This window comes from Pagrus major, chromosome 2, assembly GCF_040436345.1.
Source record: "Pagrus major chromosome 2, Pma_NU_1.0".
In the NCBI taxonomy this organism is placed as follows: Eukaryota; Metazoa; Chordata; class Actinopteri; order Spariformes; family Sparidae; genus Pagrus; species Pagrus major.
In genome coordinates this window covers 1,305,243-1,318,364 of record NC_133216.1, presented here as the reverse complement: position 1 = coordinate 1,318,364, position 13,122 = coordinate 1,305,243, and the positions used below count along the sequence as shown (strand labels likewise).

Sequence of the window (13,122 nt, the reverse complement as noted above, 5' to 3'; positions counted from 1 at the left end):
TGAAGTGATTTAATGAGTGTCTGCGTCTTCATTACTCTTTTGGAAAGTAACTAAGTACATTTACTCGAGAAGTGTACTGAGTTAATGTAAAAATGTACTGCACAATTTTGAGGTATTGTACTTCTACCCAGCTACATCTCCACATTACATTTATTTGACATCCGGAGTTACTTTGCAGATTCAGATTATTGATCCAAAATCAATCCGACCTTATTGTTTAATTCACAACATACCCAGAAATATATAAAATAATTAAAATCAGCTCCACTGTCACCAGCTGCAACGTTAACGTGATAAAAACATAAATGCATCAATAATTATGTACACAGTAATATATGAATCTCAAAGGGGCCATTTTGTTTTATATTTTGTTACTAAAAAGTAATAGTTTAATGTAATAGAGTACTTGATATTAGAATATTCCCAGTAAGACGTTACTCCCGGTTAAATAAAGGTAAAGTAAATAAACAGACAGGTGAAGGTGCTGTTGTCACCACATGCAGTACCACTCCTGGCCGCGGGGTGTCGCTGTTGCTCCTGATTGGCTCTGAGCCGACCAACCCGGATGTTTGGCGGAAGTCGTCGGTTAGCAACAACAGCAGCAGCAGCGGGCTGCAGACTGAACACACGCACAGCTGTTACACTGAAAACACGCCGAACACCGGTTTATTGACAGTTTTATCCAAACTGCGGGAGCGTGCGTGACAGACGGGCGCGCGTGCATGGAGGCTGATCGATCCGCCGTGTGTGAAAGTATCGATCGTGCTCGTGGAGGAAGGTTATCGGCAGGTGTCCCGGAGTGTGGACGGAGTCTGATGTGAGGGAGGACATGAATCATCAGAGCCGGAGAGGAGCTGCAGGGACGAGACGAGCAGCTGAGGTACCGCTGCTGCTGCTGAGCTAACAGGCTAACAGCTAACAGGCTAACAGCTAACAGGCTAACAGCTAACAGGCTAACAGCAGCATGAAGACGCGTCAATAAACTTTATCAACACTCGGACTCAGTGACAACAAGACAAGAACCGCTGGCAGACAACATGGACTCGCTGCTGGACTTTGAGGAGTGTGTCAAAGACTCACCTGACTTCAGGTGAGAACACACCACACACACACACACACACACACACACACACACACACACACACAACCATCATTTCCTAACTGCGCATGTGCAGAAGTCCTGATGATGTTTTATTTACTTGTCAGACTGAAGCTGGAGCTGTTTGAGACAGATGTTTCTGCTCTGGAGGCGCAGCTGGACAAGGTACAAGTACTACTGCTACTACTACTGTCAGTACTACTGTCAGTACTACTACTGTCAGTACTACTGTCAGTACTACTACTACTGTCAATACTACTACTGCTGCTACTACTGTCAATACTACTACTGTCAATACTACTACTGTCAGTACTACTACTGTCAGTACTACTGTCAGTACTACTACTACTGTCAGTACTACTACTGTCAATACTACTGTCAATACTACTACTGTCAGTACTACTACTGTCAATACTACTACTACTGCTACTACTACTGTCAGTACTACTACTGTCAGTACTACTGCTGCTACTACTGTCAGTACTACTGTCAATACTACTACTGCTCTTATTACTACTGTCAATACTACTACTGTCAATACTACTACTACTGCTACTACTACTGTCAGTACTACTACTGTCAGTACTACTGCTGCTACTACTGTCAGTACTACTACTGTCAGTACTACTGTCAATACTACTACTGCTCTTATTACTACTGTCAATACTACTACTGTCAGTACTACTACTACTGTCAACACTACTACTGTCAGTACTACTACTGTCAATACTACTACTGTCAGTACTACTACTGTCAATACTACTACTGTCAGTACTACTACTGTCAATACTACTACTACTGTCAATACTACTACTACTGTCAATACTACTACTGCTGCTACTACTGTCAGTACTACTACTGTCAATACTACTACTGTCAATACTACTACTGTCAGTACTACTACTGTCAGTACTACTACTGTCAATACTACTACTGTCAATACTACTACTGCTGCTACTACTGTCAGTACTACTACTGTCAGTACTACTACTGTCAATACTACTACTGTCAATACTACTACTGTCAGTACTACTACTGTCAGTACTACTACTGTCAATACTACTATTACTGTCAATACTACTACTGCTGCTACTACTGTCAGTACTACTACTGTCAATACTACTACTGTCAGTACTACTACTGTCAGTACTACTACTGTCAATACTACTACTACTGTCAATACTACTACTACTGTCAATACTACTACTGCTGCTACTACTGTCAGTACTACTACTGTCAATACTACTACTACTGTCAATACTACTACTACTGTCAATACTACTACTGCTGCTACTACTGTCAGTACTACTACTGTCAATACTACTACTGTCAATACTACTACTGTCAATACTACTGTCAATACTACTACTGCTCTTATTACTACTGTCAATACTACTGTCAATACTACTACTGTCAATACTACTACTGCTCTTATTACTTCTGTCAGTACTACTACTACTACTCCTCCTGCTGCTAATAGTATGATGTACTACAGTTACTAGTCCTTCTACTTACTCTAATACTGGCACCACCACTGCTACTATTACTTTACTACTGTAAATACTACTGCCTCAGTATTACTACTACAACTCTAACTTGTACTGCTTCTACTACTATTACTACGACTACCATTTTCACCCACCCTACAGCTGTTACTACTACTACTCATACCAGTACTGCAACTAATACTGTTACTGCTACTACTAGTACTAACAATGCCGCTCGCTACTGCTGCTACTATTACTGTTAATTACAAGTACTGCTGCCACATGTATTTCCTCTGCTCGTACTGCTGTACTGTAGTACTTCTGAATTGTAGTACTGCTGTACTGCTGTACTGTAGTACTGCTGTACTGCAGTACTGTAGTACCGCTGTACTGTAGTACTGTAGTACCGCTGTACTATAGTACTGCTGTACTGTAGTACTTCTGAATTGTGGTACTGCTGTACTGTAGTACTGCTGTACTGTAGTACTGTAGTACCGCTGTACTATAGTACTGCTGTACTGTAGTACTTCTGAATTGTGGTACTGCTGTACTGTAGTACTGCTGTACTGTAGTACTGTAGTACTGTAGTACTGCTGCCCCCCGGTGGCTGAAACATGTTTGTGCTCCATCTTATGAACGCTGTTCTTGTTAATGAGGAAACGTGTTGCTGAGATCTTATTGGTCTGTGATCTGTGTCTCTGACCAATCAGGTGATGAAGCTGTGTGGTAAGATGGTGGAGGCGGGACAAGCGTACAGTGCAGCCAATCAGCTGTTCCTGACCGGCCTGGCTGAACTCTCCATGTACAACAAGAAGGACAGCGTCGTTACCGTAAGAGCTACATGATGCTAATGCTCATAATAACACTAATGCTAAGAATAACACTAATGCTAATAATAATGCTAATGCTAAGAATGCTAATAATGCTAATAATAATGCTAATGCTAAGAATGCTAATAATGCTAATGCTAATGCTGATAATAATCATATAGAAGTTATTTTAACTGTCAGCTCGTCCGTCTTGTTTCCACTGCGGACCAGAACATTTTGGATAAACGTCATTAAAGAGACGACAGCAGCACAAACTTGCTCACAAATGAGACTGTCAGTGTCGGTCTGCTGGTTGATTATGAAAACGCCGACGCCCCCTGAACGCTGCACACACACTCTGCAGTTAGAGAGGACAAAGACGTCAGAACGTCTCAGCGTTTTGTTTTCCTGTGAAATGTCCCTCACTCACTTCCTGCTTCCTTCCTCCAGAACTGTCTGAACCAGTTCAACCAGGGCCTGCAGGAGATGGTCAGCTTCCACACTGTGAGTACACACACATGCACACACACACACACGCACACACACACACACGCACACACACAGACACGCACACACGCACACACATCCTGTTTGCTGTGTTAATTGTTCTAGTCAAATAAAGGTCAGAAGAGTTCACTGAGGCTGAGACTATTAAAGTTAAAGGTAGAGTCAGCAGGATTTGTCCCAGCTGTTCCTGAACGCACCACAAAGATAGTTGATAGTTGAGTCTCATTCCCAGGACGTCAAACAGCCACATGTTGGGTTGGTAAAGCGTCCCGAGCAGCAACAAAGAGAGAAAATAAGAAACTCTCTGCAGATACGAGACACTAACACGCCTTTTCTCCCCATTCCAGCCTCCCTCTCTGTCTGTTCACGTCTTTTACGTCTTTGTTTCGTCTCGCTGCGTCTGCCGTGCGTGATGTGCTCTGATAGGTCGACATCAGTCTGGTGATGTTGGGAAGGCGGCGTGCGATGACGCCAAATAACAATAATCCATAATTCACCTCAAATGCATCAAACTAAAGTAACGAGGCTGTTTGAAGCTGTGAGGAGGAGAAAGTTCAGATGTTTGTGTTCAGATGTAGAGAGGGAAAGTCTCAGAGACACTCAGGTACAGGACAGATACCTGAAACATGGACTGAAGGACAGTACAGATACCTGAAACATGGACTGAAGGACAGTAATGAAGTATTTGTACTTTGTTACTTCTCACCTCTGGATGTAACTGATGAACCTTTACATTGCTACTTGTAGATGTCCTGTGTTCATGTGTCTGTCTTTTGTCCTCAGATGTTGTTCGATCAGACTCAGAGAGCCATCAGCCAGCAGCTCACCAACCTGTGCACACAGTAGGTCCAACACACACACACACACACACACACACACACACACACACACACACACACACACACACAATTATTTATACATCAGCGGTGTTGTAAAAAGTACCCAACAGTATTTAAGTACTCAGTTACATTCGATCACTTTACCTCTGACACAGAAAAAAAGATGTACATGAGTGAACAGAGACGATAACAGACAGGAAACAATGAAAAGCTTGTCATGAAAATGACGATGATGATGATGACGGTGATGATGATGATGATGATGATGTGTCTCTGAGGTTCCTGCCCCAGCTCTTGGAGACCAGGAGGGAGTTTGTTCGGATCGGGGACGATCTGGAGACGGCGGCGGTGAAGAGCGCTCAGGTTTCTCGCCACAAAGCCGCAGACGCCGAGCGTGCGAGTCACCTGCTGCTCGCCACGCGCAAATGTTACCAACACTTCGCCCTGGACTACTGTCTGCAGGTACACACACAGACCGCCATCATGGCCGCCATCAGCAGGCCCAGCACACGTTTCTATTTATTCAGCATCAGACACTGACGTGTTCTGACGTGTTCTGACGTGTTCTGATGTGTTCTGACGTGTTCTGACGTGTTCTGACGTGTTCTGACGTGTTCTGACTCGTTCTGACACTTTTATTGTTTCAGCTCAACACGTTCAAGACTCAGCAGAGAGTCGACATCTTAAACTCAGTGAGTTCAACTGTTACTAACTTTAATGATGTCGTTGTTTAAAGGAGAAGTTCAACATTTAGAGAACAACATTATTCTCTGTGTCTGAAAGTGAGATAGATTTCAGTCCCATGTCATTGTGTTCAGTACAGAACCAGAACCAGAGTCACAGTTATACTCACCCTTGGTTTTTCATCATATTTCTGCCTTCTGCCATCTTTTATTAGACGTCCAGCATTAGACTCTGCAGCTCGTCATAACTCCTGTATCTTGTTTAACTCTGCTGTATTTTTCTTGCTTTTTTCTCTTGGCTTCATTTTTCAGACCGCTGAGTTGCGCCCACTTAATTTATACAGCGTGTGGTTTAGATGTGGTTAGCCTAGCTTAGCATAAAGACTGGAGGCGGAGGGCATGATGATGAGAACATGGTGAAACTGTCGGCCATGTTGTCCACAGTCCTGATGTGTGTGTGGCTCTGTGTCTCCAGGTGTTCTCCTTCGTCCACGCTCAGTTCACCTTCTTCCACCAAGGCTTCGACCTGCTCAGGGACCTGGAGCCCACCATGAAGACCATGGCAGCCCAGGTCCTGACCTCTGACCTCTGACCTCTTTCTGCCGTTAATCCACCTCATCTGATCCTGACGATCGATGAAAGTGATCTCTGCTCTGTGACCTCACTGTGTGATGTGTTTCTGTCCTCAGCTGTCTCAGTTATCCAGCGACTGTGCAGCTAAAAGAAAAGACCTGGAGAACACACACCTGCTGGTGCAGCAGAGGGTGAGGACTCTTCATCATCTTCATCTCTGTGACCTCATCGGAAACAGAGGGAGATGTTAGCCTGTCATCAGCATGGAGGGAGGAGATGATGACTCCATAAATCAGCTTAGAAATCGCCCCAAAAGACATGTGCAGAACTTGCCTTAGAAACATCATGTTTTTAAGTTTCCTTCAGTCTCACAGTGATCCAGTGACAGTTGTCTGTACGTCCACAGGTTCACTGCTAACAGGAAGTGCTAACAGCTGATTCTGCAACACTATAATGCTTTTTGTTTGTTTTGTTTTTTTTTGGGGCTTTTTAGTTGTTTTCTACATTTTAAAACAAATCTCCAGCAGAGGGAAACGTTATCCTGTCTCAGTCCTACAGGACGGTGACATCAGCAAAAACCAAAGTGTGTGTGTGTGTGTGTGTGTGTGTGTGTGTGTTAAGGATGCTTCAGGAGAGCCGATGGTCGGCCCGTGTCCCGACAGTGATGACATCATCCAGGGTTACCTGTTCAAACGCTCCAGGAGGAAATCCAAAACCTGGAAGAGGTACACATAGTTCATCTGTGTGTGTGTGTGTGTGTGTGTGTGTGTGTGTGTGTGTTCATTTTAACACCTGATGTTGTTTCAGGTGCTGGTTCTCCATCAGAGACAACCAGCTCATCTACAGGAAGTCACACAAGGTACGACTCAGCGTTTCTCTGACGTGCTGACTGCTGATGTTGCGTTTGAGTCCGTCGGAACAAATCATTGATTTTTATGGTTAATTAATCTTCCCGGTTCTTTTGTTTCCTGAGCCAGCTGGTGGTCCAGAACCGGAGAGGGCCAGCTGACTTTATTTATCATGAATATCTTTTTGTTTGTTTATTCATAACTGATCGGTCTGTACTGATAATTATTGATCATTTTTAAAAACCAGGCTGAAAGAAAAAGTTGAACTCAACCTCTTTATTTTAAAATGAACCTCTTCATCGACTCACAGCTTATAATTTTAATGTCCTGGTACCGTTTGGATGTTCTGTCTTACGTCGTGACTGACGACATGTTGGATCACTGACGTGTGTGTTCCTGCTGCAGGAGGAGAACACGGTTCTGTTTGAGGATCTCAGACTGTGTGCTGTCAAATCTCTGGAGAGCATCGACCGGCGGTTCTGCTTCGAGCTGCTGTCTGTTCAGAAGTAAGACTAAACTCTCATCTTCAGACCCGAACCAACAACATGTCAGCCCGTCTGTCAGGACTGACCGGTTCCTACTGAACATGTTTAGATTGATGTGTTTTTAATGGAGCTCTATAACACAGAGGACGAAGATAAATAAGGCTGTGACACTTTCACTGTTGGTTTGAGTCTCAACACAGAAAATGTAGAATATCAACAAACTAAGATATAAAAAAATGATTAAATGGCTTTTGAGAAATCTTGATGTGTTGAACGAGGCTGTTCAGACCTGATCATGATGTTTTCACACAAAGACAGAAAGAAGTTCATGTAGAACATTTGCTGAATTTACAAGAAGGAACAAATAAGTCAGAATCAGTCAGAGACAGAGTTTCACACAGTTTATAAAGTGTCTCCAACTCAACAACTCACTAAACTGACACATTTGTTAAGGGAGTCTGGGGACAAAGAAGTCGCCTATACTGGTTACTGTTTAGTGTATCTGTAAAATGTGACATGTTTAGATCAATAAAATGTTTCTTCTTTCATAAATTGAGTGTGTGTGTGTGTGTGTGTGTGTCAGATGCTGTGCTCTGCAGGCGGACTCGGAGCAGCTGAAGCAGGCCTGGCTCAGCGCTCTGCAGGGCAGCATCGACCTCGCCTACAGAGAGAGAGCCGAGCCTCAGCTCACACAGGCAGGTTCACTGGTACCGTCAGCACCGCCTCATGGTTCTGATCAGTTATTAATCAGACTTAGTTTTCTGTCAATCACCTCATTGATTAATGGACTTACTGTTTCTGTACTGTGTAAACTGCTGGGTCAGTACACTGTGTATGTTCCCCTCTGAGATGAAGTATGCGTCAGGCTAACTGTTTCCCTTTGTTTCCAGTCTTTATGCTAAGCTAAGCTAACTGTGGCTCAATCCCTGCTTCCTGTTTGCAGCCTAAAGAGCTCCCCCCTCCCCTCTGTGGTGGAGGAGACTCCTCCCCCGGCCCCCCCGCTCAGAGGCGTCCGGCGCTGGCCGTGGCCCTCAGGGGCCCCGGGAACCTCCGGTGCTGTGACTGCGGGGAGGAGGAGCCTCGCTGGGCCTCCATCAACCTGGGAGTGACCATGTGCATCGAGTGCTCCGGGATACACAGGTAACCCAACACACCTGTGATACTCCATTACCTCATCGATAGGTGTGATGACAGGTGTGATGTGATTGGTTTAATGTGATGTGACATCATCGTGTTCCAGGAGCCTCGGAGTTCACCTGTCCAAGGTGAGATCTCTCACTCTGGACTCATGGGAGGCTGAACAGCTGAAGGTAACACACACACACACACACACACACACACACACACACACGAAAGTCAATTAACTTATGGTTTTGCAATATGAATTCAATTATAAATGAAAGTGATTCTCTTTTTCTCCTTCTTCTTCTCCTTCTTCTCCTTCTTCTCCTTCTTCTGTCTGTGTAGCTGCTGTGTGTGCTTGGAAATAACGTCATGAACCAGATCTACGAGGCGAGATGTTCAGAGGAAGGACGAGTCAAACCCAGAGCCGACAGCGTGCGGTAAGTTTACGGACAGAACATGAAATAAATGTTTGATGACGGACTGAAACTTCCCGTTTTGTTTTTGTCCTCAGAGCAGAGAAGGAGACGTGGATCAGAGAGAAATATGTGGAGAAGAGATTTGTGCAGAGCAGCAGCTCAGATGGAGCTCGTAAGTCACCTGAAGCTAAAAAGTAAAGTCAGAGACGTGGTTCAGCCCAGAGACACATCCTGACTGGTCGGTCTGAACGGCGCCCTCGTTCTGTTTCAGGTTGTGAGAAGGACGGCCTCGGGCGGCGTCTGTATCACGCTGCGTTGGCAGGAGACCTGGTTGCCATGGCAGCAGCGTTGGCCCAGGGGGCGGAGGTGAACGGGAGCATCGGCGAGGAGGAGGGACGCACGGCGCTGATAGGAGCTGCTGTCGGGGTACGAGAGCACACAGAGATACTGAAATTGAAACTGTGATGTTGACGTCTCGCCTCAGAGACATTTTTTATTCACATATTTATTAGTGTCTGTCTTTTGTTTTCTTGAGCTGGGAGCTGGCAGGTAAACAACAACAAAGAAATGATGATAAATTGAATCTCGAAAAGGTCTTTGAGTTGTAATTCTCTGACCCGCCTGCAGGGGTCGCTGTCGGCCTGTGAGTTCCTGCTGCTGAACGGAGCGAACGTCAACCACCGAGACCTGAGAGGACGAGGAGCGCTGCACGCTGCTGCCACCGCTGGACACACCGGGTAATCACACACACACACACGCACAGACAGTGACTTGTTGAAATACACCTGGTTAATCACCGCTGCTTCTCATTGGCTGTTGTAGACAGGTGTGTCTGCTGTTGAAGAGAGGAGCCAATCAGTACGCTGCAGACGAGAGAGGACAGGACCCGTTGGCCATCGCTGTGGAAACAGCCAACGCTGACATCGTCACACTGTGAGTCATCGAGTCTCAATCAGTCTCACGTCTGTGTGTTAGCCTAGCTTAGCATAAAGACTGGAATCAGGGGGAAACAGCTAGCCTCTTTACTGCTCTGCTCTGCTGCTACTTCCTGTCGCTGATTGTTGATGAAATGTTTCAGACTGCGCATGGCGAGGATGAACGAGGAGATGAGAGACTCGGAGGGAGTGTTTGGAGCTGCAGGTGAGTTCACGTCGCCAGTATCAGTGCGACTGATATCAAAAACAGCTGCGGACTGATGTTTAACCTGCTGTCTCTACAGGAGACGACGAGACGTTTCAGGACATCTTCAGGGACTTCAGCGACATGGCGTCACACGACCCTGAGAGGCTCAGCCGACGGCAGTTCAGCCGAGGCGGAGAGGAGGAGGAGGAGGAGGGAGGAAGAGGAGGAGGAGGAGGCGTGATGAACAGTGTTGAATAGACGTCAGAATGACGTAAATGTAACTGTGTTACCATGGCAACAGTCTGAAGGGTCACCTTAACATTTCAAACAGTCGACTGACAGCTGATGTCTGATAACAGACTGTGGTATATTCTGTAGTATAAGTACACATTTACTTTATGTTCAGTTACTGTGGTTGGAAAACGTGTTACGAGCCGGAGCTGATTTTATTATCAGTTAATCTGCAGATTATTTTCTGCATTCATTTTTTTAATTAGTCTTTAAAGGTACAGTTCACCGAGAATTCAGTCATTTTTATTTTTGAGGTGAACTGCTCCTTTAAAATGTCAGAAAAAAGCAAAAAAATTAATCAGTTAATTAGAAAACTCACTTATCAGTCAGTAGATTTATATTTGAACAGAGCCAGGCTAGCTGTTTACCTCTACTTCCAGTCATAATGCTAAGCTAGGCTAATGGCGTCCTGACTCCATCTAACAAGGAAGTGATAAATGTATCTCCTAAAATGTTGAACTACTCCTTTAATCAAATGGATGACAGTAATCACTGATGTGATGCTAATTGTTGTTAGCATGCTAACGATCTTACAGGACAGGAAATGAATTCAGTTACTGTGGTTTGGAAAACGTGTTACGAACTGGAGCTGCAGCTGATTTTATAACCAATTAATCTGCAGATTATTTTCTCCAATCATTTTTTTAATTAGTCTTTAAAGGAACAGTTCACCAGAAAAATAGAATCCAGTCTTTTTTAATTTGGGGTGAACTGCTCCTTTAAAATAACCGTGACATCATTTTTAGAAATGCTTCAGAATCCAACTCATCAATTAATTAGAAAACTCACAAATCAGTTGGACAGAGCCAGGCTAGCTGTTTCCCTCTACTTCCAGTCTTAATGCTAAGCTAGGCTAACTACATCCTGACTCCATCTCACAAGGAAGTGATAAATGTATCTCCTAAAATGTCGAACTACCCCTTTAATCAAATAACACTTTCAGCACCAGATAACAGTAAACACGCTGGTGTGATGCTAGTTGCTGTTAGCATGCTAACAGTCCTACAGAACAGGAAATGAATTCAGTTACTGTCGGAGCGACGTTACAAAGGACGACACCCTCGTACCTGTGAACAGGTGTGATGATGTCATGAAGGGAGGAGGTCACCTGTCACACCTGTTCAGGCTCCATCGTGTTTGTTTCATAACCGCAGATTTAAAAACTACAGAATAACTCAGGTCAGTAACTGATGATGTCACACTCAGGTCTGAGGTCACTTCCTGTCACTAGATGTGTTAAATTTGAGCACATAAATCCACCTGGAGGATTTAATGTGGCGTGTTTTTAAGCGTTTACTCTGCTGCGTTCAGAAAGGGACTCGACGTGGAGCCGCTGCTGTTTACTTTTATCTCTCCGGGTTTTCAGACACTTTATTTTACAGAAACGTTCCAGCTGGACGGAGCAGCTCGCTGCCGAGCTTAAAACTGTTTGAGGTTGACATATTTTTAATGGATGAAGACTATAGTGGACCAACAGAACACGTTGTCACTGACAGGTATTTATTGATAATATTGATTTTTGGAGCCTCAGACCGGCTGAAAACTTCCTGCATCATTTCAAAAACGTGTCCTGGAAGCTTTTCTGTCCTGAGTTCAGACTGAAGGAGCAGGAAGTCTTCAGGGCTTTCTTCATTCCACACTGTTACTAATGTGATGCTACTGCTCAATAAACCACTGAATACTCCAGCTGTGTCACACTCGTTCTTTAAGGTGACCACATTTCTGAAATAAAAAACAGACTTTTTTACAGCTCGGCGGTCAATAAAATACTCAGTGTTATTATCTGTGAAATGAAGAACAGGTTCCACATATTTGGACCATGTTAACTGCTGTAATAAAAGTAAAACTATTGATGTTGCAGTAAACTTTTCCCTGTCAGTGTTTTTATATCTGATGTTCCTGAAGAGAGACAGGTGACGTACTGATCCTGTTTGAACCGTCAGACTGTGACGTCATTATAAAGACGACACAGCCAACAGTGTCGTTAGTGACGTCGTCTCCTAACTTCAACACTGTAGAGCTGCTCCTGTATATCAGCAGCTCACAGAACTGAACCAGAACCAGAACCAGAACTGCAGTTGTCAATATGAGCAGATTTATTGTGATGTTCATCTTGTTTACGACCTTTTCTGAGCCCAGTTGGCTCCGTGTTGGTGCTGGTTCTGGTGCTGATGAGACGATGGAGTTCACTTAGCTTAGTTCAAGAGCCACGTCACGAATGCGCCGGAAGCAGTTAGCAGAAGAGAAAACAACAACAGACCCGTTGGAAAGAAGCGTCTATAAAACGGTGGATAAATTATTCTGAGCGTCACAGCCCTGAGACATGACCCGGTTCACTGTCAGAATCTGAGCCTTTCGGTCCGATAACATTTGGAAAGTCTAGAAGAGCCGCACCATTAAATTACTTTATCCTCATTCATGTTAGCCGGGCGCTAAACCGGAAGTTAGCCGGCTCGGTGATCCAGGTATTTTCACAGCCAGGAAGTCGAACTTCTTTGGCTCCAGAACCACCGAGCAGCTTTCACAGGAGTGAACGCGGCTCCGACACTGTCCAGTAATTAAACATAATTAACAGACCGCATCAGAATCTCCTTCCTTATTCACGCGCCACCACCGGATGTTGATAACGCGTCATCACTTCGCGCGGCGGAATTTAGCGTGTTTACCCGAGTAAATGCAGAGTTCACACATTCTCGCTTCAGAGCCGGATCTCAGCGGGTTACAGTGGGTGTTTGACCCGTGGAGAGGGGTAGTGTAGACCATAGATATATATATATAATTTATATATGTATCTATGGTGTAGACCGGAAGCTGCGACTCGGAAATTCCGACGTCCGA

General features: G+C 44.6%; 1 protein-coding gene across 2 annotated transcripts; it reads left to right on the top strand.

Moving 5' to 3' along the window:
* Window positions 1-588: 588 nt before the first annotated feature.
* LOC141014383 (arf-GAP with coiled-coil, ANK repeat and PH domain-containing protein 2) lies at window positions 589-11,968 on the top strand. 2 transcript variants are annotated; one of them, XM_073488130.1, is made up of 22 exons: window positions 589-1,090; window positions 1,207-1,264; window positions 3,297-3,416; window positions 3,846-3,899; window positions 4,686-4,744; window positions 5,020-5,203; window positions 5,389-5,433; window positions 5,900-5,995; window positions 6,114-6,188; window positions 6,619-6,722; window positions 6,805-6,856; window positions 7,251-7,351; window positions 7,914-8,025; window positions 8,274-8,470; window positions 8,571-8,640; window positions 8,798-8,892; window positions 8,967-9,043; window positions 9,143-9,297; window positions 9,499-9,608; window positions 9,694-9,804; window positions 9,950-10,011; window positions 10,091-11,968. In XM_073488130.1, exons 1-22 carry the CDS (start codon window positions 1,038-1,040, stop codon window positions 10,249-10,251), a joined length of 2,151 nt encoding a protein of 716 aa, XP_073344231.1. In that variant the 5' UTR covers window positions 589-1,037; the 3' UTR covers window positions 10,252-11,968. The 2 variants fall into 2 exon arrangements, with proteins under 2 accessions (XP_073344231.1, XP_073344240.1); XM_073488139.1 differs by lacking the exon at window positions 1,207-1,264 and having other exon boundaries at window positions 1,026-1,090; window positions 10,091-10,560.
* The last annotated feature ends 1,154 nt before the right edge of the window (window positions 11,969-13,122 follow it).

Coding starts and splice junctions, on each gene's coding strand:
- LOC141014383 (XM_073488130.1), top strand. CDS start 1,038: ATGGACTCGCTGCTGGACTTTGAGGAGTGTGTCAAAGACTCACCTGAC. Junction 6,189..6,618: donor ACCTGCTGGTGCAGCAGAGG/GTGAGGACTCTT, acceptor GTGTGTGTTAAG/GATGCTTCAGGAGAGCCGAT. Junction 8,893..8,966: donor CCCAGAGCCGACAGCGTGCG/GTAAGTTTACGG, acceptor TTTTGTCCTCAG/AGCAGAGAAGGAGACGTGGA.